A 27,497-nucleotide genomic window follows, 5' to 3' on the forward strand; every position below is an offset into this window, starting at 1 on the left:
GAACGGAGAAGAGCGTCGTGGGAGAGCGGATAACAAACTATATTATAAGCTGAAAATCGATTGTTACGACGTTGCTCGTAAAATTTTAAAGATGCTCTTTCCTTCCCTTTCTCTTCCTCTCGCGCCGAGACTTGTAAAAAAAAAAAGTAGAATTATTCGAATTGATTGGTTAACGTCCAATTCGAAATTAAAAAGTATGGGGAAAAGATGCGATATCTGGGAATAGAAATCTAATAATAGAAGTTGCTTAGATAATTCGTTGTTTTAATTGTTAAATAATGGGCGAATTTATATGAAAAATGGATCCGATTGCTTAACTTTGTACGTTATATTCTTTTTACAGCGACCGTTGGGATAGCGAGCACTGTGCAGATCGAGTGTGCGAGTGAGTCGATAATCGTGTACATCTCGACCGAGGGAAAAACGGATTTCCATGGTCTGGTGTATCCTAGGGGGTTGTCGAAGAATAGCTCTTGCCTGCAAGAGTATAGAAGCCAACCCACCCCCATAACTTACAACCTGCCGCTCAGGTCTTGCAACACCATGCCCACGCAATTGGTAAGTGACAAAAATTAATAAAACATATTTAATCTTTCATCTTCTCGTCAATTTATATCGGACGATTTATCGTTCTCAGCGACGAATGGAAATACCTATCCTCTAGTAAGTTTTCTGAACCTGTTAACAGGCTCACAATTTATCCGAGTTATTAGATTCTCACTTGGATTGCACAATTTCTGAACGCTCGTCATTCGCGATAATTGCGCGTTATCGAGATTAATAACGGTCGAATCGTTGTACCTTCGGCACCGCTGAATAACGCTTTGACGATCGTTTATCAAGGAAAATGGTTCGTCCGTTCGTGTAATCGATTTTTTACATCGTTCGTGCGATAGAAAACGAGCATCAGCGAATCCACATTATGGTTATTCGAATATCGAATTAAGTTCGATATTTTCAGTCGATAGAAACTTTGACGATCGTCTATCAAGAAAAAATGATTCGTCCATTCTATGTAATCGATTCTTTTTACACCGATTTTACGACAAATAATCTAATTCGATTTCCATCGACAGAAACTTCGAGATCGTCGAATCATCAAATTTCCATGCAATCCTATCTTCCTTCCTTCCCAATACAAATAAATCACACGTGAACAGAGACGTCGAAAAACAAGCACGACATCTCGACGAATAATAATCCCCTTCTGTGTCGAATCCCATTTACCCGTGCGCCTCGAGTACGGAATTAACTTCCCCTCGAAAACGGAAAAAACACCATGACGCTGACTAATCGTTAAAAGTGCTCGACGACGCGTAAAACGAAATTACGTAAGAAATCACTCCGTGAAAGAAGCGGAATAACGTTTCGAGCACGGAGGAAGAGGCTCGATCGACGATGCGACGTCCGCGCGTATACGCGACTCTCAGGAGGGAGGAAGGAAGGAGGAGAAGGAGGGGAAAAAAAGGTGCGGAGGCGTGAACGCACGCGCAGTTACACGCGCAAGAGGAAGAAGCGTGTATGCGAAGGAGGATGGAAGGAAGGTGAAGCGATGCGCGCGAGAGGAAGAAAAAGAAGGGAAGAGGGAAGAAAATACTAGGGACGGAGGAGGGCTGGTTCGTGTAACGAGGGAATCGTGTGTCGAGGCGAGAGATCGCTTCCTCGCCATACCATAACTGGACCGTTATGTGACCGGACTTACGGCCTTCTTCTTACAAGAGAGCGTTACAAGAGATATGTAGTGTGCCAGAGACTAACGCTTGCTACGCCTTGTCCTATAGCGATATATATATATATATATGTTTGCGCGCATGCAAACGCGCATGCAAACGCGCATGCTCGTGTCCTTAACGGAACAGTGGTTCCTTCCACCATTTTTCCCCCGATAATGAACCGGCTGATCACGATTTTCTAATCCAAGGATTCCAAGATTGAGGTACTCCCGTGGGACAATCTTGTCTTCGAAACGAGAAGCAAATTTACTTTTGACAGGGAGGAATATCCCTTAAGAGGTACGCAAAATTTTTAAAAATTAAGCGTGGAATAACCAACGTAACGGTGAGGTTATCTTGAATAAAGTTTTAGAAATTATTTCGCTTCTTTCGGTTAGTTTATTTCTAATTCTGTTTTCAAGCGTGTTCGATTAATATATCTCAAATGTTAACCTGCTCCAAGGCGAAGGGAAAGACGTTCTCCACCGTTCGATGAATATATCTTGTAGATTCGTATCATTTGGAATTCTTTCGCAAAACCTGGCCAATATAATACGACCTTCCCTCCCATTTTTTCGATACGAATTTACCATTGTTCCGATAATTGAGAATAATCCATGAGAACAGACTCGAGGCGACTGAATATTTACAACAAACAATCTTAAATCTATATACGTATCTGATCGTAGATCGATGGATAACTGCTATAAAAAGGTCCTCGAGGGAAGCGGGTTGGCATCATCGATCGATGATGAAAGCCCTCGGCTCGTGGAAGATTATAATCACGATCGATCCATCGTGTCTTCGAGAAAAAAAAAAAAGCCCTCTTCGGACACCCGTTGATTAAACTTCTACGAGACTCGTACAACACTCGAGAAGGGTATGAGAAGAAGCGAGGCCGACTTCTCTTCGGTTGAGCGCCTCGAGAGGCAAAGTCGCGCGTCTTATTTGGTAAACACATCGCGAAAGAGAAGTTTCCGTGAAATACGTATGGCATTCCGGCGAGACGAGTACTCGACGATTAAAGAAGGGAAAAAGCGCTCGAGTGGGCCGACTAATAGCGACACTCGCTGCGATCGTACGAGGGTCTGCATAATAATTTAAGGGTTGGTATGTCGAGGGGAGTACAATTTGTCCGCCGTAAGGAAGGACATCGAAGGTGAGCGGAGTCTTTGGCCTCGTTGATTCCTTGAGGTGCGTGGGCGTTGAAGGAACCGTGGGCCCAGTTTCTCTTTCTCGGATACCCCGTCGGGATCGTTGTTGCCTGTCCGTAAACTGACCGATTTTACGGGATATGTCGTGAAACATTCCCTCCATACATAATTCTTATTCCGGTTGAACTCGAGTTGAAGGGGAGGTTAAGATTAATACGAGCTTTTAAGAATTATCTGAATTGATATTGTTGGTCGTGTAATATTAACACCGGTCTTTGTTCGAAGTTAATAGATTTTGTCTCGTGTACTTAGGAATAATGTAGGGTTTTACGCGTGCAAAGTATTTGCGATGTAACGGGACGGAATATTAAAATGGTGAACGAAATGGCAACCTAATATGGACAACCCGGGGACTGAGTTTTCGTCGCTTACGCAATTGATTTCGAGTGGCGTAATAATATTAATATTTCCTCGCGTACTTAACCGTATCATCAATTGTGCAATACAGGTTGAAAAAAAATATAATTAATTTCTTCTCATCGATATTTTATATCTGATCAGAGTTGTGTATTTAATTATGTATTTAATTATCTTTTTCTTTTAGAATATTCGTTGTCGGTAAGATGTGAAGATAAAATTCGCTAATTTCTTTTTATCAATTCCATCAATATTTTCGATACCTGATATCAGAGTTAGAAACATCGTCTTTTTATCTTCTTTTAAAATATTCGTTATCACTAGCTGAGATTTAATCGCGAAAAGGAGTAGCAAAAAAGATAATTTTCATCAATTCCATTAGGAAATCTGATCAGAGTTATAAAAACATCGTTTTTTATCTTCTCTTTTAGAATATTCGTTATCATTAACTAGGACTCAATTACAAAAGATAACAGAAGTGATAATTAATTTCTTTTCACCAGTCCCATTAATATTTTCGATACCTGATATCAGAGTTATAGAAACATCGCCTTTTTTATCTTCTTTTGGAATAAAAACGTAACGAAGAAAATAATTTTCATCGGTTCCATTAGGAAATACGATCAGAATTTATTATAGAAGGTATTATAGAAATCGTCTTTTCATCTTTTTTTAAAATATTTATCAATAATTGAAATTCGATTGCGAAAAAATAGGAAAAAAGATAATTTCTTTTCATCGGTTCCATTAGGAAATCCGATCAGAGTTATAGAAACGTCGTCTTTTCATTTCCCTTTTTCAGAATATTACCACTAGCTAGGATTCAATTCTGCAAAAGATAGCAGAAAAGGGTACTTAATACGCGAGGGTATTAATTTCGAAGAGATAAGTAATTTCTTTTCATCGCTTCCATCCCAACATCTTGCGATTCTCTTCGGTCGAAATTTTGCCAACGAATACGAAATCCTAGAATTGGATACGCGTGGTCTTTTTATCTTCTTTTGGGATTTATTCGTTATCCGGGATTCAATTGCGAAAAGATAGGAGAGAGGGTGATTCGCGTGGCTAATTTCGAGTGGGAACGGTTGAATAACAGAGTGTTTTCACGAGGCGATGCGACCGCGAGCGTTTCGCAAACCGATCCTGGCTAAAACCGGCATCGGATGTTCGCACAAGCATGCAAATAACACCGCTGCCAGCTTGCGTTACTCATTAATGGCATCGTATCTTCGCTTCCCTATTCCATTTATACGTATCTCGCCCAACCACGTACAATATCCTATCCCATCCTCGAGCCTCAACGCTGCAACTCGAGTTAATTTTTATCATCGAATGCGTGTATCGTTATCATTTTATATCTTCATAAATATAAGATTAACGCGGTTTAAGAAAAAGTACAATCGGTATTTTTTCTAATAATTTTTATTAGACAGATTAATTTCCCCCCCTCAATGCGATTTCATTTTTCTTTTTAAAATTGGGAATTCTTTTTTAATGAGTGCTATTATAAAAGTTATCGAAAAAACTTTCATTCTTCTACACGTTTCTTAAAATCCTGTTAAAAATCGAAGAAAAATAGAGAAAAATCTTCGTTGCATTTTTAGGTCGGAAAAATTTTAAACGATTGGAAATTTCATAATTTGCAACTTGTATAAATTAATGATTCGTCAAAGAGAGAAATATTCCTTCGAAATAGAAGGATTCGCGTATTTCGAAAGTTCCTCCTCTTTCTCCCCGCGCATAATTCGATTTAAAGTGGAGAATAATATTTCAGACGTAGGAGACCGCAGCCAGCCATAAGCCGTAAACTTGTTTTTTACGAGCGCGCAAAGGTCGGAGCCTCTCTTTCGGCTACAATGTCGTCGAGAAGAAGGGAGAGAGAGAAAGAAAGAGAGGTCCTTAAAACGACTATCGCGAGTGGGACGATACGTTGTGGGCAGCCGGTTGCGTTGTGCCCACACTCCCCCTCGTAAAAGTAAAAGTTCCACGATCGATTCTTTCCCCTGCAATTCCACGTATTTGCTGCTCGTACACTTTGCTTTGCTTGCCTGCGCTCGATCATTTTGCTCGAACACGTTTCGACCGTTGAACGATGAAAAAGTAATTGAAAGCTAATTGAATATTTAAATTTAAACGCGGTTTAAATGCGAGGAGAAAATGAAAGAAACGTGGAGAAATTGTGAAAAATCTTTGCGATTTTTTACCGGCACCGCTTTCGAGATTGCCCGATCAATTCGACTTGATGCGCGCATATTAATTTCGCTACTCAACCTCTAATCGTGTCTCATCCATATTCATCCGGAGAATCTCTGTCTTGAAATCGATAATGGGACGATTTTAAAGTCGGTCTTTCGAAATCGATCGCTTTCGAATCCGAAACCGGTGGATTCTCGGCTTTCGAACGCGTTATTACGCAAACCATATTTTTCATCTCGAACGAAACGAAACGAAACGATCGAACGCGATCTTTTTACTTTTCCATTTCGAATTTCGCGATTTCACGAGATTAGAACGTCCTCCTTAGATCTATCAACTTTAACCTATCCCTTTAACGTTCGCATAAAGAAATATCGAGCGTGAATAATTTCACGCCGTACGTGTCACGTGACGAAATTGCGAATCGAATGAAATTTCACCAAGGAACGGACTGGAAAATTACGTGCTTCACGCTCTCGAGCCGAACCATCGTCGCCGCCGCCGCCGCGTAAAAAGCGTGCGCGTGGTCAGGAAAAGTGGGGGGAGAAAAGTAAATGTTGACATTAGGGCGAAGTGAAAAAAGGCTTTGGAATTTTTCTAGGACGTAAAATTTTGCAAAAAAAAAGGAATGACGGCTATTTTCATCCAACTGGATCCTTCTGCTCTTATGCAGAACTAATTCGATGTTTTATTTCCAATTCTCTCCGGGCTATTAACCCTGACGCGGCTTCTTCCCTCCTCGATAAAAATGGAATTATCAGGACTGGAAGAACGTTCAACGCGTTTAATTTTTTCTCGTTATAACGGTAGTGCAGGATGAAAATTTAATTTTTAATAAACCTAACCTTTTAAACCTAACCATTCGTAAATCGTTCAAGACGAAAATATCCCTAGTATCTTATTACCAACTTATAAACAATCGGTAAGAATAATCGCCGAGTTTCTTTCGTTCTAAATCTAAAACTGCATCTAAAAATTCAGTCGTATCGAAAGAAAAAACAAGAACGAATTGAATATATTTCAATACGTGAGTTGTCGATCATTATATAAAATTCTCCGTCCATCGTTCCTGCTCCTTCTCCTTGCACAATAAAAGACGAACAACAAAACAAACCCACGAGAAGAAGAAGAAGAAGAAGAAGAAGGAAAACGAGTTCGTAAAAATATCTCTACGTCAATTGTATGTATTCACGTCATTGAGAGGGAGAGGACACGGCGCTTAACAGGAGAAACAAAAGCTCGTTTCGACAGGCTGCAGTAAATCTACGGATGGGTAGAGATACACCGGTATCCAGTTCTAAGTAGCTTGTTGCTATACGCGCATCCTTGAGGATGGCCTTGCGGATACATAGTTGCAGTTCGCGTGTACGAACACGGGCCGAGCTACACTGCGTACAGTTAGTTGGTGCGTTCGCCATTAAATCGCCTGGGAAATTCGCATTCCGAGAATCGATTCGCCCGGTTTAAACCAGTGATCCTGCCGCTTTTCGTTATTTTCATTTCGTTCGTTTAATTGACACGCGTGTAAAATACGGTTCTCGTTCCATGAAGAGGGAGAGGGAGAGAGACAGAGACGATGTAGTGGATACTGCGGCAACGCTGAATTTTGTCAACCAGCCGCTTTCTAATGAAATTTTGTGGATTTTAAATGTACGTTTGAACGAGGCCAGAAGAAAAATGTGTACACGGAGCTGGTATGTTGGTTTCGAAGATGCATCGAAAAGGAAAATGTCCAAGTTCAGAAGAGAGAGATCCGTTTGTTTCGAAGGAAATGTTCATCAGCTTGTTTTTAAGATGGGAGCCAAGGAATGTCGAAAGGGTGTGGATTCGTTTGAGAGTAAAAGAATCGAGAAAAATATCCGGAAGTCGTATGTTTCAGATCGATCGAGAGGGTTCGTTTGAGACTAAAACTCTCGAGAGTCGAGAAAAAGAAAAGAAAGGAATATCCGGAAGTCGTATGTTCAGATCACGTCGAAAGGGTTCGTTTGAGAGTAAAACATGATCATCGTGTTCAGAAAATGGAATATCTGAAAGCTGCATCCAGGAAAGGATATAGATTCGATTGAGAGTAAAACTTATCATCAAGAAGAAAAGAATATCCGGAAGTCGTACGGATCTGAGTAAAACTCTCCTCAGAGTCGAGAAAGATATCCAATATTCGATTGTGTTGGAAAAGTGATGGAGAAAATTTAAGAGACCAAAGGAATGTCCGGAAATTTCAAATGGGATCGAAGGAGTGTGGATTCGTTTGAAATTAAAATATCATCGTGTTCAGGGAAAAAGGAATATCTAGAAATCGTCTATTCCCGAATGTATCGAAAGATTATATAGATTCGTTCGAGAGCAAAAACTCTCGAGAATTGTGCGAAAAATAGTGAAAGTGAAACGGTCATTCTCCGCATTAGCGAAGCAATTCTCGAGAATTTTACTCTTAGATATATTCAAATATCAAACCGATTCTCCCAGCTCGAATATTCCATATTGAATTTTCCAAAAGGAAAGAACGATTGATTCCAAAACGCATTTTTACTGAGTCAAAAAGCAAGCGTTCCTTTGACAATCGCATAAACACCAAAACAATTCGTTAACATTCTTTATCTCTGACTTCCATTTAATCGGACCAAGTTTTTCCCTATTCCTTAGAAACGTCCAAGATCACATACGCTCTCGTAAAGGAAGCCATTCAGAAGCGAAACGATCGCCAGCATCGATACTAAAAATATCGTGCGAATCGTTACGAGTTTTGTTCCTGGAATGCTGGTTGGAAGAGGATATTCTTTTCGTATCATTATCAGTAGCGCGGTTGGACCAATTATATTTCCGTGCTCGAACGCATGAAAATAGCGTTTCGTGAGATAAATTCGTTTTCCACGTGGCTTGGAACCTTTCTCTGTAACCGGCATTAGCCGAGCAAATGCTGCCCTTGCCCGATGGATATCAACGCTCGGGGAGGATAATACGTTTCTAGTAGCTAGGTGTAACGATCGGTTACACAAAGCGGGATATATACAACGTTGCCCTCCTCTGAAGCCCAATTACATCGTAAAATCCCCAGCCCGCGGCTTCTAAATTGCGCGCGAGTTTTATTTGCTCGGCTTTTCTCGCTAAACGACACATTCTCGCCTATTTCATAACCGATTACAGTGCAACGCCTCGAGGACCTTGCAAATTTGTCTGCCAACCTGCACTTCTATCCTTCTATATCTCTTAATCCTCGATCCGTGGAAATTTAATGATACGACCAGCAACAATGATACGAGAAAGTTGAATTTTGAATTTTATCTAGACCCAGGATTGAAAATCTTTGGTTTCGAATAATTGGTTTTTCAACTTGGGAATTATTATATTAGGAATGTATCTGGTCATCGTGCGTTTATCTTGAGGATTAATGATCGACTTTCACTTATTTCGTCCTCCCCGAAACCACTTACGACTTCCCTTCCTTTAATAACGGCAACTATTTCATGTCGATTTCCAGCAAATATTCACATTCAGGCGTCACATTCTTCATCTAATCAAACGATTCTCATGTTTATCTTAGAATTATACGAATTACTCCAAGATCCATGAAATTATTTTTAAGATCGAACTTTAACTTGTCGTTCTGAATATAAATACAAATTAAGTCTAATTAATCCAAATTTTTTAAATCGGATCGATGGAACGATCTTTCTAAAATCGATCCAAATTCAAGGTCGAGCTAGTTCGAAGATACAATTTTACTTCATTTTGAATGTAACCAAAGCGTCGAATTAATCCAAATTTTTAAATCAATGGATTGACGTTTCCAAAGTCGATGTAAATTCATTAAAGATTTACTTCATTTTGAATATAATCAAAGCGTCGAATTAATCCAAATCAATGGATCGACGTTTCCAAAGTCGATGTAAATTCATTAAAGATTTACTTCATTTTGAATATAATCAAAGCGTCGAATTAATCCAAATTTTTAAATCAATGGATCGACGTTTCCAAAGTCGATGTAAATTCATTAAAGATTTACTTCGCTCTAAATATAACCAAAGCGTTAAATTAATCCAAATTTTTAAATCAATGGATCGACGTTTCCAAAGTCGATGTAAATTCATTAAAGATTTACTTCATTTTGAATATAACCAAAGCGTCGAATTAATCCAAATTTTTAAATCAATGGATCGACGTTTCCAAAGTCGATGTAAATTCATTAGAGATTTACTTCGCTCTAAATATAACCAAAGCGTTAAATTAATCCAAATTTTTAAATCAATGGATCGACGTTTCCAAAGTCGATGTAAATTCATTAAAGATTTACTTCATTTTGAATGTAACCAAAGCGTCGAATTAATCCAAATTTTTAAATCAATGGATCGACGTTTCCAAAGTCGATGTAAATTCATTAGAGATTTACTTTGCTCTAAATATAACCAAAGCGTTAAATTAATCCAAATTTTTAAACTGGATCGATGGAACGATCGTTCTAGAGTCGATCCAAGTAAGCAGTTAAATAACATAATAGCAGTTATATTGGCAAAGAAAAAAAAACAGCGCGGGAATTTTAATGCTTGGCAAAGCTTTTTTGTTACGCCGTATTGCCTCTCTAATAAAAATACCGTTACGCCACCCGTTATATTTTCTCGATGCACCACTCCTCCCCTATTATCATTCTACTTTACGACGAATAATCGAGCAGAGAGAAGAAAAATTCGATTCCTCGTGGAACGAACGACTTCCTGGATTCGTGGACGATCATCTCGACCTTTGAAAACTTCCTCCTCCCCCCCCTCTTCAACGATGAAATACCACGCTCGAGAAGTTTTTCGCGAAAACGAGCCGATAAAATTTCGAGAGAATAAGATATTTTGAACCAGTGACTCAAAAATTGAATAATTTAATGATTAAAAGTCAGAGTTGAGCATTAACTCGTTGCAAAAATTTCGAATAAAGTTAGCCTGGGTAAATTACTTATTAAAATGCTTAAATAACATTTATTCGTTATTAGATATTATAATCGATCCCCTTTTCATATAATCTCGGGCCGTTTGCCAATTATTTCCAATTATTATTACGTTTCGAATAATAAATTATTGAAATAACTCGTGGAGCTATTAAATTTTCACTGGTCGAAGTTATCGAATTAAAATTACTTCGATAATTTATTGTTCATAACATAACTATAATAATCGTAAATAATCGTAGTGCCAATGCTCATATTATATGATTACTTAAAATAATCACTTTATTCGAAATTTTTAACTAATTAACTTTTTCAATCTTGGCTTAATAACTCTTCTGCGTCCTCGAACGTCTATTCTTCGAAGAAGAAAACAGCGGATGTTTATTGGCCGCACGATAGACGAAGACCTGCGAGCGACGGTTGGACAGTGAACGAAACAGCGCTTCGTGAAACGGCCCATTGTTCGCAATTTCAGTCCCTTTCGAGTTAAACTGGTACTCGGCTTGTTAACGCGTCCACTACCGACGTCGCGACACGAGCCCCGCGCAAAAATCCTCTCCGCCGCGGCGCATTTCGAATAGCAATGCGGCTGTAGAGGAGACGAAGCTCCTCCTCATGAAATATTCCAACCTCTAGCTTGTAACTCTCTCTCTTGTACGTGAATTCTATAAAAGAACGGGAGACAATACCGCTTCGTCTCTCTCCGTCTCTTTAGAAAATAAAATTACGAACAATCTTTTCCAATTCCAATCGATGGAATCTCTTTCCATGAAAACAAAATTGAAGGAAACGTAGAAAGCCCAATGTACCATTTACCGATCGAAATTTTTTTCAAGCTGGAAGAATCGATTTTTCGAAGAAACGAGGTGAAAGAAACAGAGTACATCGAATGAGAGGTCCTCCACAATCTAGTTGACCCCTGACTGAGGGCGAGCAACCGTATCCAGTTTTTCAGGCGGCTTACAGGACGCCGAGGATACAAGAATACGGCACAACTTCACCCGGTGAAGAAGACCGGTCTCTCATCGTCTCCTCTTTTGCCGAAGAGACTCGCCATCTTTATTCCACTGTCTTCCCTTCTTCGAGCCACGACGAGAGACGGGCACAGCGCTGATCTAGCGGACAATGGTGGCGCCGAGGTATCGACGACCCCGAGGGGTCGTCGTACCACGATCATCATCCCGGATAACCCTAAACGCCAATTTCTTCCTCCCAAACGACGTATCGGTACGTTGTTGTTTCTTATCCAGCCGACTTTCGACGGACAAAGTTCTCTCCGTCTCGATAGAATTCCTTTGTCCACCATCTTGAAAAAGGTAGGAGTGTAATCTCGGTTGCTTTTTTGCCACCGATTTAATCAGGCAAGAACCGGATCTTTGGAAAATGAACGGCTGTATTATCCTTCCTCGGATTATTACACAGGGAGGATACCTCTTTCCTGTGATTATACAAGCTATCTAAATTCTTAGACAAAGGACGGAATTATTGAGTTATAGTTATCCTGGATTTATACTCGATTCTGTGTCGAAGAGAGAGTCGTAAATCCAGATAGAAATCTACCCTTCCTGTGAATAAATTCAGTGGCTCTCGTACGTAGGAAGTCGATCCTAGCTCGATTCGCAAGAATATTCCTCTATTCCCGAATAAAGAAACAGATACAAGATTCTTTTCTTGTCGTAAATTTCCTTTCCTAGTTTCAACTCATTTAGAACTCGAAACTATAAATCGCGAGAGTATTTTCGTATAATTGCGTCGAACGAAATATATATATATAATTTGAATGAAACGGGAATGAAGCAGGTCGAGCGAGATCCAAAGGAAACGAAACGAGGCGTATTTTAATGGGAGGAAGAGAGGCGAGAGCAGGATGCGTGAAAGAAAGAAAGAAAGAAAATGGAAGAGGAGAGGAAGAAAGCAAGTCGAACGACAACGGTTGAAATCGCTTCTGCGGCATTCCCGCGTCATTAACTTCGTCCCTCGGCGGGAGGAGAGGTTCTCGCCTCTTTCTCGCCCTTTATTTTCTTTCCCTTTCCCTCGTTAACTCGTCCCGTCTCATTTTACCCTTCGCCTACGATCCTACCTTCCGCATTCTGCACGACAACAGCGCGCAAGCTGCTTTCACCTCGTCGGATGATCCAGATGATCGAACGTCGCTCAGAAGAAAGAAAAGGGAATAGCCAGATCGTATCTATCTGCCGGAAATTCAATCGCGATTAATCTCAATGCTGTGCTCGAGAACAACTCTTCTACTATCGTCGAATAATTATTCCAAAGGATCCAGTTTCTCGACTACCTTCTTCTTCTTCTTCTTCTTCTTCTTCTCTCCTTCTTCTTTTTCGTGCGAACGCACGCTAATCGGCAATTATTTCCCCCATTAAACACGAAACTAAACAACTTCCTTTCAACATGGAGATGGACGAGGTTCAAGTTTCTCTTGTTTGGTAGCGAAACAGTTTATAAAGTCTTGGCAATAGTTTGAATTTCCTGTCGAGTTCCGCGAATAATTCTCTTGTTCAAACGTGGGGAAGAAGAAGAAAAAGAAGAAGAAGGAGAAGGAGGAGAGGAAGAAGAAAAAGAAGAAGAAAAGAGAGAAAGAAAAAAGTTCGGCCGGATCGAAGGACAATTTTGTCGCCAAGGGGAGAACTCGATTTCTCGAGAGAGGCGAGGTCCAAGGCCACGGGGAAGAGAGGGGAGAGGAGAGGTCAGAATCGCGATTACATTTTAAATCGAAATCCACCCACGCGAGAATACCTGTTTCGGCAACTTTGGCAACTAAAGATTTACACTTTCACTCTACCGATTAGAATTAATTCTTCTCTCCTCTTCTCGATAGTTTTAGGATATTTGCACGCCCACGTACCATTCGTTTTGCTCGTCCAAAATATAATCTTCGATGTTTCGTGGACAAAATACTTTCTCGAGTTAATCGGTCGATTTTAAAATTTAGAGTTATTTCCAACTTTTTTTTATTTATAATATACACTCGAATTAACATTCGTTCGTAGTTAACCGTTTTCTAACTGACGTTACTGTTAACTGTACTCGTTCGATGCTTTGAATAATAAATCATCGAAGTAGTTCTTTTTCGTTCTTAATACTTCTTCTAAACGAAGTAGGTAAAAATTTTATCCGATTTCGATCATTCGATACTTTGGAACGAAATCGTTAAAGATTTACACTTTACGCTTATTTTCGTTAATTCACGGATAGATCATCGAACTCTTTAAACTTCGATCGTTAAAATTTTAATGAACAGGCTTCTTTCAGTTTCTCTGGAAAGAAGCGAGGCTTGAAAAAAAAGATTCCAAAGCAAATAGATTGAGCAATAAAGCGAGCAAGAATCTCATCGGATCGCGTTACTTTCAATGAAATTTCAATTTCTTGAAACGTGAAATCGTCGATTTACGCGCTTTCAGATACCTCGATGTTTACACCGATCCGCGTTATTCGAAAGGCTGTTGTTGTTTTCGCCCGTGAAGGGAATTAATTTAATTTCTTTCGCGTCTTTTTTTAAACGAATCGCGCGTGCGCGCTCGCTTGGGTGGAAGAGTGGGGAGCGGTTACGTAAGGGGATACGCGATAATAAACGCTCGTGCACGGACGATGATCTGGTCGTGTTTTCCAGCTCCAGGCCTTCGATGCCATTGCAGGTGTCACGTACGCGGCGCGTTATGTTACCTCTCATTGTTACGCGTCCCGCGGACACTTTTCGAATTTCATTGACACACTTTTAGGAAGCGGCGGCTGTTCAACTTCCGATCACAAGAACGAACAGATGATCCGTCAATTATTTCAATAATTTGTCACGCATAGTCACAGCTGTTGTGTTCTAAATTCGAATTCACCAACTCATCTTTCCTGGATACGGACTGCGCGTGTTCTATTTCATCAATTTTTGAACATTGAGCGTAAAAATTAAAAGTCGAGATATAATATTAATGTATATGATATTTTTAAAAAATGGATTGCATATATTTTCGACCGGAAAACAGATGTTATTGGATTATAGAGAGAGATAAATTGTAATTATCAACGTAATTATCCGCGATAGACGGATAAAAAGGAGGGATTCTTCGTGATTCTTTCGCACGAAAAACAAAAGAATTCTCCTCGTGCGCAAGTAGCACACGCCGTTTGATGAAATTGCATAGCAAACATCCATCCTTTTTCTCTCTCTCTCTCCCTCCCTTGTCCTTGTCCCCTCCTCCTGTTTCTATGAACGACTGTTTCCGATGCAACAAGGGCCTGCACCCGGGAATTGAATGGCAAATATTGACAAAAGAAATTTTTTCACGCTCTTTTCATCCGTTTAGCTTGTGTACACGCCGCATGACATCATCCGCGCGACATCATCCAATCTCGACCCTCGACTCTCGCGTCAGGATTATTTATAACTACAGCCCGACGAGAGAGAGAAGAAACTGTAACTGTACTCTCGAACGATTCGATAAATCGACTGCTTTTCTCTCGCGCGAGAAGAGAGCGAGAGAGATCGAGGAAGGATTCTTCGAGACCGATTCGAATCACGCGAGAAACGGATGGAGGGGAAAAAAAGAAAAAGAGGAGGACGAGAAGGAAAGAGAGACGCTCGACCCAAGATAAGAAGCCGAGTCGGGGAGGGGATCACGGTTCGGGAAATCGTCAAAAATGGCGCGCGGACGAAGGAAGCGAGCAAGGAAGGAAGGAAGGAAGGAGGGAGGGGTGGGGCAGGCAGAGGAAACGAGTAGTCAGCTGTGGAGAGAGCAACGAAGAGCGTCGTGTTTACAAGGATTACAGTTCGTAGCGCGTGGCTTCGTAAGATGTGGCGGAGCCGTGGATAGACGGTGCAGCTGCAACTCGCACTGACCGGACGTCGAACCCGAGAAATGCTCCACAGCCTTAGATGTATCGTAATAAGTGGACAAAGTAGCCCACGGCCAAGGCGAATTCTTACGAGCGAGGATCTGCTCGGGATCCGGCGTCCACCATTTGCATCCGCGCGGATCACCTCTCGATCCCGCGAGTATATATATATATATATATATGGACGGAGTCGTAGAGGGCGCTTCGAGCCGATCCAGCCATTCTCGTCCATCCTCCATCGATGATATTTTTCCAACCGCCACCGATGGGATGGACGCACCGAGATAAGGGGGAAGCGTAGGGAGATTTTTATCGCGAAACGAAACGGTACGTTCGAGGCGCGTGTTTCGTTCTGTATGGATGCATCGCTGCATCGAGATGCACGCGCATCCTGAGATTCGCGTGCATCAGTCACACCCACGTGCATTCCAAGGATTAACGGACGGCCTGTGTTTTCCCTGTGGCCGTGGAGAGGAACAAAATATGCATTCTTCGTATTATTACACTTGCCACGAGTTACGTTATATTTATTTCGATCCGCGTCAATTAACGCAAAACCATTGTACCAGGAGAGTTTTATTGCCAATTTGGAGGGAAAAATGACGCGTGGTATAGGAAAATAGATTTTTAACGATCGTGCAACGTGTTTATTATTAAGTGTTGTCCGTGAATTCTATTAGGACTTTGTGTAACGAGATGAAATATTTATATATTTGCAACGAGCAAAGTTATGTACTGTCGATTTATATTTGCAAAGTTACTTCTTTGGAGATAAAATGACATGTGTAGTATCTAGGAAAATATGTTTGGACAATCGCAAGATTTATCTACGTATTCTTGGAACTTGTGAATCGATTTTATATTTATTTCATGATGAATAAAAAATTTATATTTGCAGCGAGCAATGTACTGTCTATGTATTCTTGGGACTTGAATATTATATTTATTTCGTAAGCACCGAGTGCAAAAATTATACTTGCTATTAGCAAAATTATCCCCTTAGAGCTAAAATGACAACGAGTATTACATTTATATTTGCAACTAGCAAAGTTATCTCTTTAATGGTAAAAATGACACGTCTAATATCCAAATAAATAAAATAAAGTTTGAACAATCGGAAAATAGAGTATTATCGCAGATGATAAGCTATTATCACGTTAAGATCAAGTTTCTCAATAAAGGATGAAGTCACCGGTCTCGAAATAATCGTCGACTAAACCACGACGTTGGAAAGAAGAAGGGAAACAACAAGCTCTCGTGGATGTTATGTAAATTCTGCCTAATAAGATCTCCCCCGTTGGTTAGGGACGGAATTAATATCCGGCGTCGCGGGTGAATATAAATCTCCCGACAAGAATCGCGATCCGGTGTGCACGCTCGCGTGCATCCCCATAGGCGTGATCTCTAGTCGTGGCGTGAAACATTCTCTCTCTCTTTCAAAAAAAAAAAAAAGAAAGAAAGAAAAGAAAAGAAAACAGGCGTTTTCGCAAATGCTTCATTTGGCCCGCTTTCGTCGCGAGGAAGACTCTTCAATTCGAGGTAAGAACGAACCGAGCGATTCGAGGATAATATCTCGAGACTCTTCGTTTGTTCCACACGAAAACATTAATATGCAACGTGTTGCATCAGCGCAATGACTAAGCGGAGAAGATAAAAAAAAAAAAAAAAGGAAAGAAAAGAGAAAAATCGAATCGTTAATCATGGAAGTTACCCGTTGCATAAATTTTCCCTTCCTTCGCCGTTATCTTAGCCAACGATAAATACTCGCGCGATCACTTGGCGCGATCCACTCGAAGTGCCGCGGAACTGCTAGCTATTAAAATTATTCTAATTGCGGGTATAGAACCGCGATAAATATTGGCTGCGAGAGATTGAAACTACCGGGAGGTGGGAGGATCGTAGTCGAAGGTTAATAGTAATAATTAAGAGGCGGTGGTGATGAGTCAGCTGATAATCCGCGAGACCTCCGGCTACCGTAAGCCCGGCTTACGTGCCACAAGCCAAAACGTCGTGTGTACATCTTCCAACCGTTCGTGCGTAATGAACGTGCGCGGTGATCCTCTCCCGTTCGCCCCCTCCCTGCCCTCGATCACGAATTTCTTCTTTATATCGAGTTCGTGGCAAGAAAAGAAGTCGTCCGAACATAACGCGGCAGAGACGGGATAATGATGATGATTATAATTCCCTTTTTTTGCACGTGATAAAAAAAAAAGTAATTCCACATATATAGCAGTGGCGCTATATTTTTATTAAATTACACGGTGGAACGTGTTATTACACGAGTCTCCAAGGAATCTCGAAGCGATTTTCTTACGTTTCCAAATATTCGCACTTCTCTTTCGTTTTCCTTTTTTACCGGCAGAGCCGATTTATTCCGCGCCAAAACTCGACGATGGTCGGTTATCGACCGTTATCGAGCGCACGTTGAAATCTTGGTTAGATCTCTGGGATTGGATCAAGAGGGAGAAGGAAGACAGGGGATGGAAAATTATCGAAATGCGCGTCTTGGAACGTATGGCGTGCGTCGGAAAGAACGGTTTTGCACGCAAAACGTGCTTTAGCGTAGCGCAGGGTTTCGAGAGATGGTTGGCGCGTTGGGTGGTCGATGATGCAGAGACGATAGCAACCTCGACGGTTAAACTCTTAAACTTCTCCTTGCTGGTATAATAACGATTCGATCGGCTCTCTAAAGTATCATCCCGATAGTCGAGAATTTTCACAAGGGAAACGATCGGCTACGAAAATTCCATTCCAGACGAGATTGGATTCCAACGCGATTCGTTGCTCGATTCATTTTTCAAGCAGGAGAAAATCGACGCGATGCTCGATCCAAGTGCGATTCCAAGCGGATGATCTCCCTTCCGGAACTCGACTCGCGTCGACCCATCCTCCTTTTGCCTCGTCACTCGCCTCTGATAAACTTCCAACGGTACACCACGGATGATAGAAGAATTTTTAAGAAGAATTTTCGAACCGTTAGACTAACGAGGGAACAATGGCTCGCTCTTCTTGGCAAAAGCGGAACAACGTACGATCGAAGCAACGGTACTTCGCCAAGTAAATACCCCACCTTCGAACCAGATATCGTTTCGAAATTCGCGCGCTCCGTTACCGTTACCGTCCGAGTAAAATAGGTTGGACAGGTGTCGTTCGGCGACCATCTTGTCACCAAGGTTCCTTCCTTCCAAGCTCCTTTTTTTCGAGCGCAAAAACGAACGATCGTGTACCGGTTTCGTTCGTTCGCCAAACCTTTGCCCGTGAACAAGGGTAAAAAGAAGAAATTCCATGCTCTCGGATTATCGATCGAGGATCGATAAATATCGTAAATGAAAATAACGGGCGATCCGTGACTCGAGGGGCGGAAATCTAAATCCTCTTAGCCCACACGCACGCATAAGCGCGTCACACGAGTTATCCATCGGTTGGCGTTTTGTGGCAAAAGACGCTCCTCGCTCCATCGTGACCACCACGTCCGTTTCGAACATCCTCTTCTCGAGTTCGCGCTCGCTTTGCTCCTTTTCCTCTTCCCTTTTCTCCATCCATCTCCCCCGTGGATCTCCCCTTCCCTGCCTCCTCTACGTTGTATAAAGGCATGCACACGCAACCTGAGGAGAGCTCTCCTCCCCTCCTCTCCTCTTCTCCACGTGTCCCCTACGTGGAAACGCGCGATTCCTTCGACGAGTGAAGGAGGAGGAGGAGGAGGAGGAAGAAGAGAAGCAGCAGAGTAGGCGCGTAGGCGGTTGGGCATCCTCGGCGGCCTCGAAATCTTCCAGCAGATCCTTTCCTTCCAGGATCTTCTCGTTGAGACGTATGGACGAGTGGACGACGGTGAGACGAATGAACGGATGGGCAGGAAAGGGGGAGAGTAAAGGGCACACCGAGTCGAATATATCAAGACTCTGTTTCGAGCCGACGACTGTTTCTTCTTCTTCTTCTTTCCTCGGCTAATTCAACGATTCTTCCGTGATCCTTTCCGTGAGAGAATAGCCGCATTCCTCCTCCCCGGCGGGGGAAGAAGAAACTCTCTTCTCTTTCTATATTCCCGAGAGTAAATATTATCTCTACTACCCACCATCCTATCCACCTACTTACACACACGTCTGTTTGATCATTCATCATATGACGAAGGATCCGAACGAGTTTCCTTTTCTTTTTTCTTCGGGTGTAATAGTTATTTCTGATTTACTTGGAATTCGTAATACTCGCTTCAGGATGATAGTTTTAGAGGGAACTTGAAGAAGATTGTATTTACAAGTATCGGCTCTTTGTCGATTCGAGGATCGATAACGAGGTGTTGTTACGTAACGACCAGGATAGGATTAATCGAGTATCCTCCTAACCGCACTCTCGCGTACGTATCTATCGACCTTCGATAATGATCCTCACGATTCGCGGTTAAGTATACAACTGCTGCACCACCACCACCACTCGTCGATCTTCAAAAATCGCCCCTATCCACTCGATTGCCGCTAACAAACTTACCGAACGAGCCCTCTTCGAGGAATCTATTTATGCCCGGAGTGGAGAAGGTAGGAGGAGGAGGAGGAGAGCGTAAAAAGGCGCAGGTTGGGGCCTGCTGGCGTACAAAGAACCGCGGAATAACTCGAGGAAACCGAGCCATCGGGAATTTCCCAGTTGGATAATAAGCTCGAGGGGATGAGGAGGAGGATGTATAACCGCATAAAAGAATGGGAGGGGAGAGGATCGCAAAAATCCATCACGTTCCTCCGGGGTGGTCTCTCCGTCCAGGGAGAGAGAAGGGCATGCAATCGTTTTTTTTTGCCTTCGATCCCCCTTTTCGAGTCGAGATCGTATGACAAACGCGATTCAGAGCGCGGTGTATCGACCACACGGAGATCTCGTGTGGAAAGAGAGTATACGGGAGGAGGTTGTGACGTATTCTTCTTCGAGTTTTTAAGAATAATGCACGTGCGAGAAACGATGTCCGTAAATGGAAGGGGTTGTATCTTAGTTTTCTTGAGAGGAGTTTTGTGAACCAAGTACATTTATTTTTACGTGTAAAAGTTACATTCGATGTAGGGAACACGAGAAGTCTTGTCTATAAATAGAGTATGGAAGGGGTTCCACATCTATTTGTGAATAAAGTGCGCACGAAGGGGTCCACGACTTTTACGTGTAAAAGTTAAAACCCGATTCAGGGTGTATCACGAGAAATCTTGTCTATAAATAAAGTATGGAAGGGGTTGTATCCTTCCATATCTATTTGCGAATAAAGTGCGCACGAAGGGGTCCACGACTTTTACGTGTAAAAGTTAAAACGCGATTCAGGAACACGAGAAATTTTGTCTATAAATAAAATATAAAAAGGATCGTATCTTTTCGTGTCGTATCTTGTGAATAACACGTAGAGAAATTTCGTCTGTAAACAAAATATGGAAAAGATGGTATCCTCCTTTTCTTGAAAGGAATTTTTTGAACAAAGTACGGATAAAAAGATCCATAATTTTTATGTGTAAACCGGTGATCGAGAACCTTGCCTGTAGTATAAAGAAAAAAATCTTATAAATGAAGGTATCTTTCGAGAGAAATTTTGCGAATAAAATAGGAGGAGGATGTTCGACCGTAAAAGTCGGTGGCCCGTTTGGTTGCTAGGTAGGTGCGAAACGTAAACTGAGCGACTCTCTGACGAGGCACGGGCCGATGCACCGCGCAGATTGCGAGTATCCTTGCTGAGGTCGGACGGCGAGCTTCGTCGAAGGTCGTTGCCTGCTCGATATACACGGTGTACCTTGAGAATTTTCGCCCAGCCTTTCCTTCCCACCTCCCCCCTCCCTTCTTTCTCGCTCTCGTCGAAAGTGGTCGAAGAGAAAGGAAGTGGTCGTCGCGCCCATTCCAAACTCCTCCTATCATCATCCGCGTAAAATTATTCCTTGTCGATACGAAAATTAAACATCCTTCTTCTTCTTCTTCTTCTTCTTCAATCCGATCATTTCGAATACCGTGATTATTCGTTACTCGTAGAATCGAGAGAGGAGTTCGAAGAAGAATCGGCTCGAGATAAGATCTCGTTTTCTTGTATTTTTTTTTTTTTTATATATATATCGCGCTTCGTTAGCGATTTAACAATCCAACGGGAAGGAGATATGAAACGAGAGACGAGGACAATTAATCCGCGTTGCGTTAACACGTTAATGACGATAATGATATCGCGTTGGAGAACGGCTCCGAGTTTCTCGGAAGAAGATCTTGCCAAGGTCGCGCTTCTTGCCTTACAATGTCTCGCCTCCTCCACCGCCGATACTCCTCACGGATATATAGCTATTTATACACGTCCTCCGTCAAACTATCTTATTCTTTCGATCGAGATAATTAACGATAATCGATCGTGAAATCAAGTTTAATATATATATATATATATTAAATATATATATATATATATATATGTGTGTCGAAACGTTCGTATGAAAATCGTACGGAAAATCATCGGAATACGAGCAAAACACGTAATCGTGGCCGGGATCGTTTACGGATAATTGTCCCTGTTCCCTAAGAACGGGCATCGCGGTCGTTTGATTACACTTATTGTCCGTCCGTTGTTAGCAGGAAGCGTTTCGATTGCGAATTACACTCATTAGCGGCGATTATCGTTCGCATTAATGATAATGATTCGATAGCATGCATGAATGCGCCAAAAGGAGAGTTAATCGACGTGGAAAATTAAATGGTTAATACAAAGTAGCGAATTACGAAGAAGAAACAAAGAAAAAAGCTTACGAAACTATTCCTTTCCACGACAATATAACTTTTCATAACCGAGAATCCCCCGAGATCGATTCCAGAAACCATCCGATTTCCGAGTTGAAACGCGAGGCAGAGCCAAAATTGAACGAGTTTGAGGTTATTAGAATGGAAGTTAATCGCTTAATTTAATCGTTCGAAACTTCGTAATAATCGCATCGTGAAAAAACTGAGATAATATAAATAAGCTTTATTTCGACGAGTAATTTTTTCCACCTGAAATTTTTAACCAATGTCCAACTGTGGACGAAAGGGAAACGAGTTGGCGTTCGAACAAAGTGGGCCTGTTGGTGGGGAGAAGAAACGACGAAGAGTGGCGCTCCTTTCTCGGCTCGGGACAGGAACGAACTAGAAGGGAAGCGAATGGTCCGGTTTTTGCTAGCGGGGTGCAAGGACAGACGGATTGCTCGCGAGGGGAAACGTGATCGGCGTCACCGAAACGCTCGTAAACGAGAATTGCAACAGCGCGAGGACCCGGCTTCGTTTTACGCGTTTGACTCGCTTCCTTCGACCAACAATATCGACGGTGTGGGAAGGGGGACGGCAGATAAGAATCGCCTATTATGGCACGCCACTCGATTTACCTTGCCTTGTCTCCGTTCCTCGAAAACGGAGATAGCTCGAGGGAAAATGTATATAATACGCGTTTAAGAAAGAAAACACACGATTCGTCCATATCTTTCCTATCCAATTATATATTAGATATGCAAATAAGTTGTTTCCCCTTTCTTTCCGCCAATTCAAGATTTTATTATCAGGTAAAAGTTTTAATCGTTTCATTCAGGATAAATACCGCTTGTTTGTTCGATAACTCCCGATCTTTTCTGGCTCGGATTTTCGTCGGAACTTTCTCGGTGCGAACGATCCTCGTCTTCCAAATTAAAATTTCCGGATTTGAATCCTTCCCACCGCTTTTTCTCTCCCAGTGGCGCGCAAAAACCATTTTCAATGGCTTCGATACCCGATTTCCTGAGCTGAATGATGCTTCTCGTCGAGACTCTTCTTAAAAACGTTCGAAAGAACGCTTTTGTTTGGCCACGAGCAATATAAAGAATGATCGAAAAAAGAGGAGGGGAGGGGAATTTATTCGCATCTGTAATAACTCGAATTTTCGTTCGCAGGACGACGGAGGTATCGAGTACTTCAACACGATAGTAGTCCAGCCGCACCTGAAGCTGGTCACGAATCAGGGCAGGGGTTTCCACGTGAGATGCCGATACCAAACGAGAGACAAAGTGGTAACGAACGATCAAACCCACGTGGCCATGCTGCAATCCCTACCGCTCCAGGTAGGTTATTAACCAACCTCTCCGTTTCCTCCACTCTAAAACCTCCTTATTCAACAAGACACACATCCGTTCAATTTGCCGGCTATAAATCGCTTCATACCTTAACCCTCCCCCCGCCCTCCAGTTGCGAATCAAACGCTGATTATACCATTCGAGCCTGTACGAGTCTATTTTCCAATTTAGCGGTTATACACGGCCGGCAAGCGCCGACGTGGTCGCCGTCGTTGCGCTTTTTCTCGTTATACAAAAAATGGAAGCGAAGCGATTGGGAACAAGGAACGATCACGAGGAGAACGTCGTGGATGAATAAATAATAAATTGCGTTTTACGTGTGTGACAGGCAACGGCTCCCATGCCGGGATGCACGATGAAGATCTTCAGCGGGGATCCAACGAGGCATCAAGTGGCGGAAAACGTGAAGATCGGGGATCCTTTGACCTTGGTCATTAACATCGACAAACAGGAAATGTTCGGCCTCAAGATATCCGACTGCCTGGTGCGCGACGGGTTGGGATGGGGCGAGCAGAGGCTCATAAACGACCAAGGGTAATCTTCCTCCCCTCTTAATATAATTTTTCCCGACCATTGATTGAAAATCGATATAGATCCTCCTCGAGAAAATAATAAAATAAGGGGAATAACTCTGTTATTCGCGGCGCGAATTGAATAAATTGCGAATGCGCGAATAATATCGAATGAATTTATTCGAAGGAGAATCGAGGGGAACCGATACGCTCGTGGTTCCCCTCCCTCGACTCGGTATTTCGACAGTGCGCGCAAATTTCGGATCCTCCGCTCTTTTGAGATGGCGGAAGGAAGAGAGAGAGAAAAAAAAGAAAGAAAAATGAACGATTCGTCGAGTTTTAAAAGGGGGATGGATCGTTGTTGCAGATGCCCGGTCGACGGTGAAATCATGGGAGAATTCACGTACAACGAGGATAAAACGGAGGCAAAGGTCGATTTCCAGGCGCACAAGTTCCCTTATACAGCGAGCGTCTACTATCAATGCAACGTCAGATTGTGCGTGAAACACGATGGAGGATGCAGCAACACGGTAAAATATGAATTTGTCCAAAGTTCTCGAAGTTTCGAAGTAAAGTGTTTTTCGCGGTAATCCGATACTAAAGAAAAACAAAACATAAACACAAACGTAAACAAAAACCCTCTTATTAGACAGCTTAGGCGTTTGTTTTGGAAAGAATCCAAAAAGGGATCCTATATTGTGTTGCAGCCGCCGGCGTGTAATTCGATATCCAGACGACGGAGGGACACTGTCAACGACGATACGGTGAAAGGTGTGGAGGGGCTGGACGGAGGGACGCCGGCTACCATCGAGGTTTACAGCGGTTTGTACGTGAACGAAGCGTCGGACGTTGCTTCCAAGTCGGACTTCACCGACGACGTGTTCAGAGAAAGGGTAAGGCGTTGCTGTATTCTTTCGACAGGCTTGCTTTCCTAAGAGGAAAAGCAATTACGATTCAATGCTAGTACGTTCCAAGAAAATTCAGTTTTACATCCTTCTTTCTAAAATTCTCTCACGAATCTGGATATTTTAATTCGTTGCAGACTATCGACGATCCGAACAGCTTCTGCATATCGCAAAGGAGTTTCGCCATCGGCATCGCGATCGCGGGTCTGATCCTCATGCTGGCGGTGGTCGCGGCTATTTTGGTACTGTTGACCAAGAGACGGCACAAGACCGTATCGACCACGGGCTCGTCCATTTACAGCGGACCTTACACGAACACGGCGTACAGTCACAGCAGTTAAACTGCTGCAGCAAAAAAGCGTGGGGAGAGGATACCGCGCTATTCGATAGCGAGGCGACGAATGGTCTATTATTATTAAAATTTGACCAATAATATAATTCTCTACGTTATACGACCTCGGTGTGTACAACGTCAGCGACGAGATGTACGAAGAATTTTTAGGTGGAATTTACAAGAGATTTTTGCTCAAACTGCCTTTTGCTAATTATCGCTTCTTCGAGGAGATAGCTGAGAACACGATAGGTCTGAATACGTGATTTCCAATTCGTCGATCCACAAATTTGTTATCTTTTTATTCTAGAGATCTTGCCATCCTTTCTTCCGTTACAACTCGTTTAATTTTCGAATTTATCTCTTATCTGTTATCGTCAACTTGTTCTTTTCTAGAACCACGTATTGGGACCTAAAGTAAGTTTTAGAGAAATCCAAGCCTAGCCCGAAAAAAATTCAAACGAAGCGACACGAATCCTTAGGATTAACTTTAATATATATATATATATATTATATTATTATTATATTATATATTATATACATATTGTATACTAGTCCGGTATACGCTGTCCTAGCTAACATAGCAGCCGCACTAAAAACAGAAGGCGCACATCACGCGAAAATATTCTCTCTGTCTTCGTTGCTCTTCTACTAATTTAACTTTAATCACCAGCGCAGAACGACTCACTCTAGCGTTCGAAGTGAAGTCGACAGAGATACCTTTCAAACGAATCAAACGGCCCGATGATTTTTACCGTCCTTCCTCTCCCTCTCCCAACTTCCGTGAACAAGTATCGACATATTTTCTGTGTCGCGTCTACGACGAATCCTTTCCAACTATTTATATAGTCACCGTCTTCCTTTCCTTTCTCTTTTTTTCTTCTTTAAACTAATTTCGTAGACAAAGAAATAATCTCTGAAGCGCGTGGAGCTTGGTTAAATCGTGAGGTTTTTTTTTTTTTACGTCTTTTTACCGTAAAAATTTCACTATATATGCGTAACGCCCTTCTGGCAGACCAGCTCCTGATTAATCGATCAGAGACAAGTTTCGAACCAATCGAGGCAAATTTATGTATAGATATGCATATCGGTTATTATAAGTACGTTCGACTATGTGCTTCGATGTTAAGCGAGACCGAGTCCCGTTGCCGTGAGAGGCGAGAAGAAATGTTGCACGAGTCGATCAGATTCACACCAAAGATTGTGAAAAGGTGTTTGAAAAAAGTTATTACGAGCTGGACGCATCCTCGCACTCTCGGCTACGGGACACTCGCAGCGAGTGTGGCGATAAACGAGTGTATAATCCATTATAACGCTTAAACCGTAAACTAGTTTCCATTGAATCGAGGTGCTGCTCCCCGATATCGGTACCTTTCCTCACGGGTTACTTCCGATTTTCAGTTGAAAAATAAACGTAAGATAAAATATCTCTCGACCAACAACGTTATTGTTCACACGTCGAAATTGGAAGTACCTATTTTTATCGTTTTCTTCGATTCCTTTGCGATATGAAAATTAATCTCAAAAACAAGAGCAGATGTATTGATAGTAGATGTAATAACTTTTTTTTTTTGGTAAAAATACGAATCGAAAAACGTGAGGCCGTACCGATGTTTCGTGTTTTGCGTGGAGCGTTCTTTTTCTTTGTTTAGTTTTAATTTGTGAAGAAAAAAAAAACTGGCGTAACTGGGTCCAACGTGGTGGTGGGTACAGATCGTAAAAATTACATTTAAATAGAACAGAGGGGGGGAAAAAAAGAAGAAAGAATGGACGTGCAAACGTGTAACACTCGTAATTTATGAGCTATTATTCGAAAAAAAAAAATATGCGGAGAAAAATGTTGATTCGATTTACAAGGAATGGTTATTTTCTGACGATCGTTCAAAACTTCAATAGAACACGATTACAATTGTAATTTATCGTGAAATTATGCGATAGAATAATTTTAATTTTGTATCGAATGTAATTTATATTCAAAACGTTTATTGATTTTAAGAATTTAAATTTCTAACGTTAAGATAAATAAATTTTTATCCAAAATAATCAATAATTCTTCGTCACAATATGTTAGAAATTTAATAATTTTTTATAAAGTGCAATAATTTTGAATGATCAATAATATCAAAAATTTTTGTCATAGATCAAAAACTTCCGACGAATATATAACAAACGAGCGTTATCGTTTCGTCGTATTCGTGGCATTGGTTCATAGCGACATTGGGGATAAAAATGTCTGTATAAACTTCTTTTTGTAAGGATACGCGATTTTTCTCTAGATCCCGCAATGTTTCTCTGGACCCTTGTCCAAAACTTACAACGAACTTGTGTAAATAACGAAAACGTAATAAATCTTATAATCATAAATAAACATGGCTATTATATATCCCTAAAATATATTTTCGTAGTATCGAATATTAATTATCGTATAATTTATC

At 41.6% G+C, this 27,497-nt stretch overlaps 1 protein-coding gene across 1 annotated transcript in view; it reads left to right on the forward strand.

The window, feature by feature from the left end:
- LOC108001012 (cuticlin-4) overlaps positions 1–27,430 on the forward strand; it is a 62,623-nt gene extending 35,193 nt beyond the window's left edge. The window contains exons 4-9 of the mRNA XM_017061795.3: positions 344–558; positions 23,135–23,302; positions 23,643–23,848; positions 24,194–24,356; positions 24,534–24,719; positions 24,869–27,430. Coding sequence (XP_016917284.2) covers positions 344–558; positions 23,135–23,302; positions 23,643–23,848; positions 24,194–24,356; positions 24,534–24,719; positions 24,869–25,072 — 1,142 coding nt within the window. The 3' untranslated portion in view covers positions 25,073–27,430. The remainder of the gene's footprint in view (positions 1–343; positions 559–23,134; positions 23,303–23,642; positions 23,849–24,193; positions 24,357–24,533; positions 24,720–24,868) is intronic.
- The last annotated feature ends 67 nt before the right edge of the window (positions 27,431–27,497 follow it).

This window comes from Apis cerana, linkage group LG14, assembly GCF_029169275.1.
Source record: "Apis cerana isolate GH-2021 linkage group LG14, AcerK_1.0, whole genome shotgun sequence".
Lineage (NCBI taxonomy): Eukaryota > Metazoa > Arthropoda > Insecta > Hymenoptera > Apidae > Apis > Apis cerana.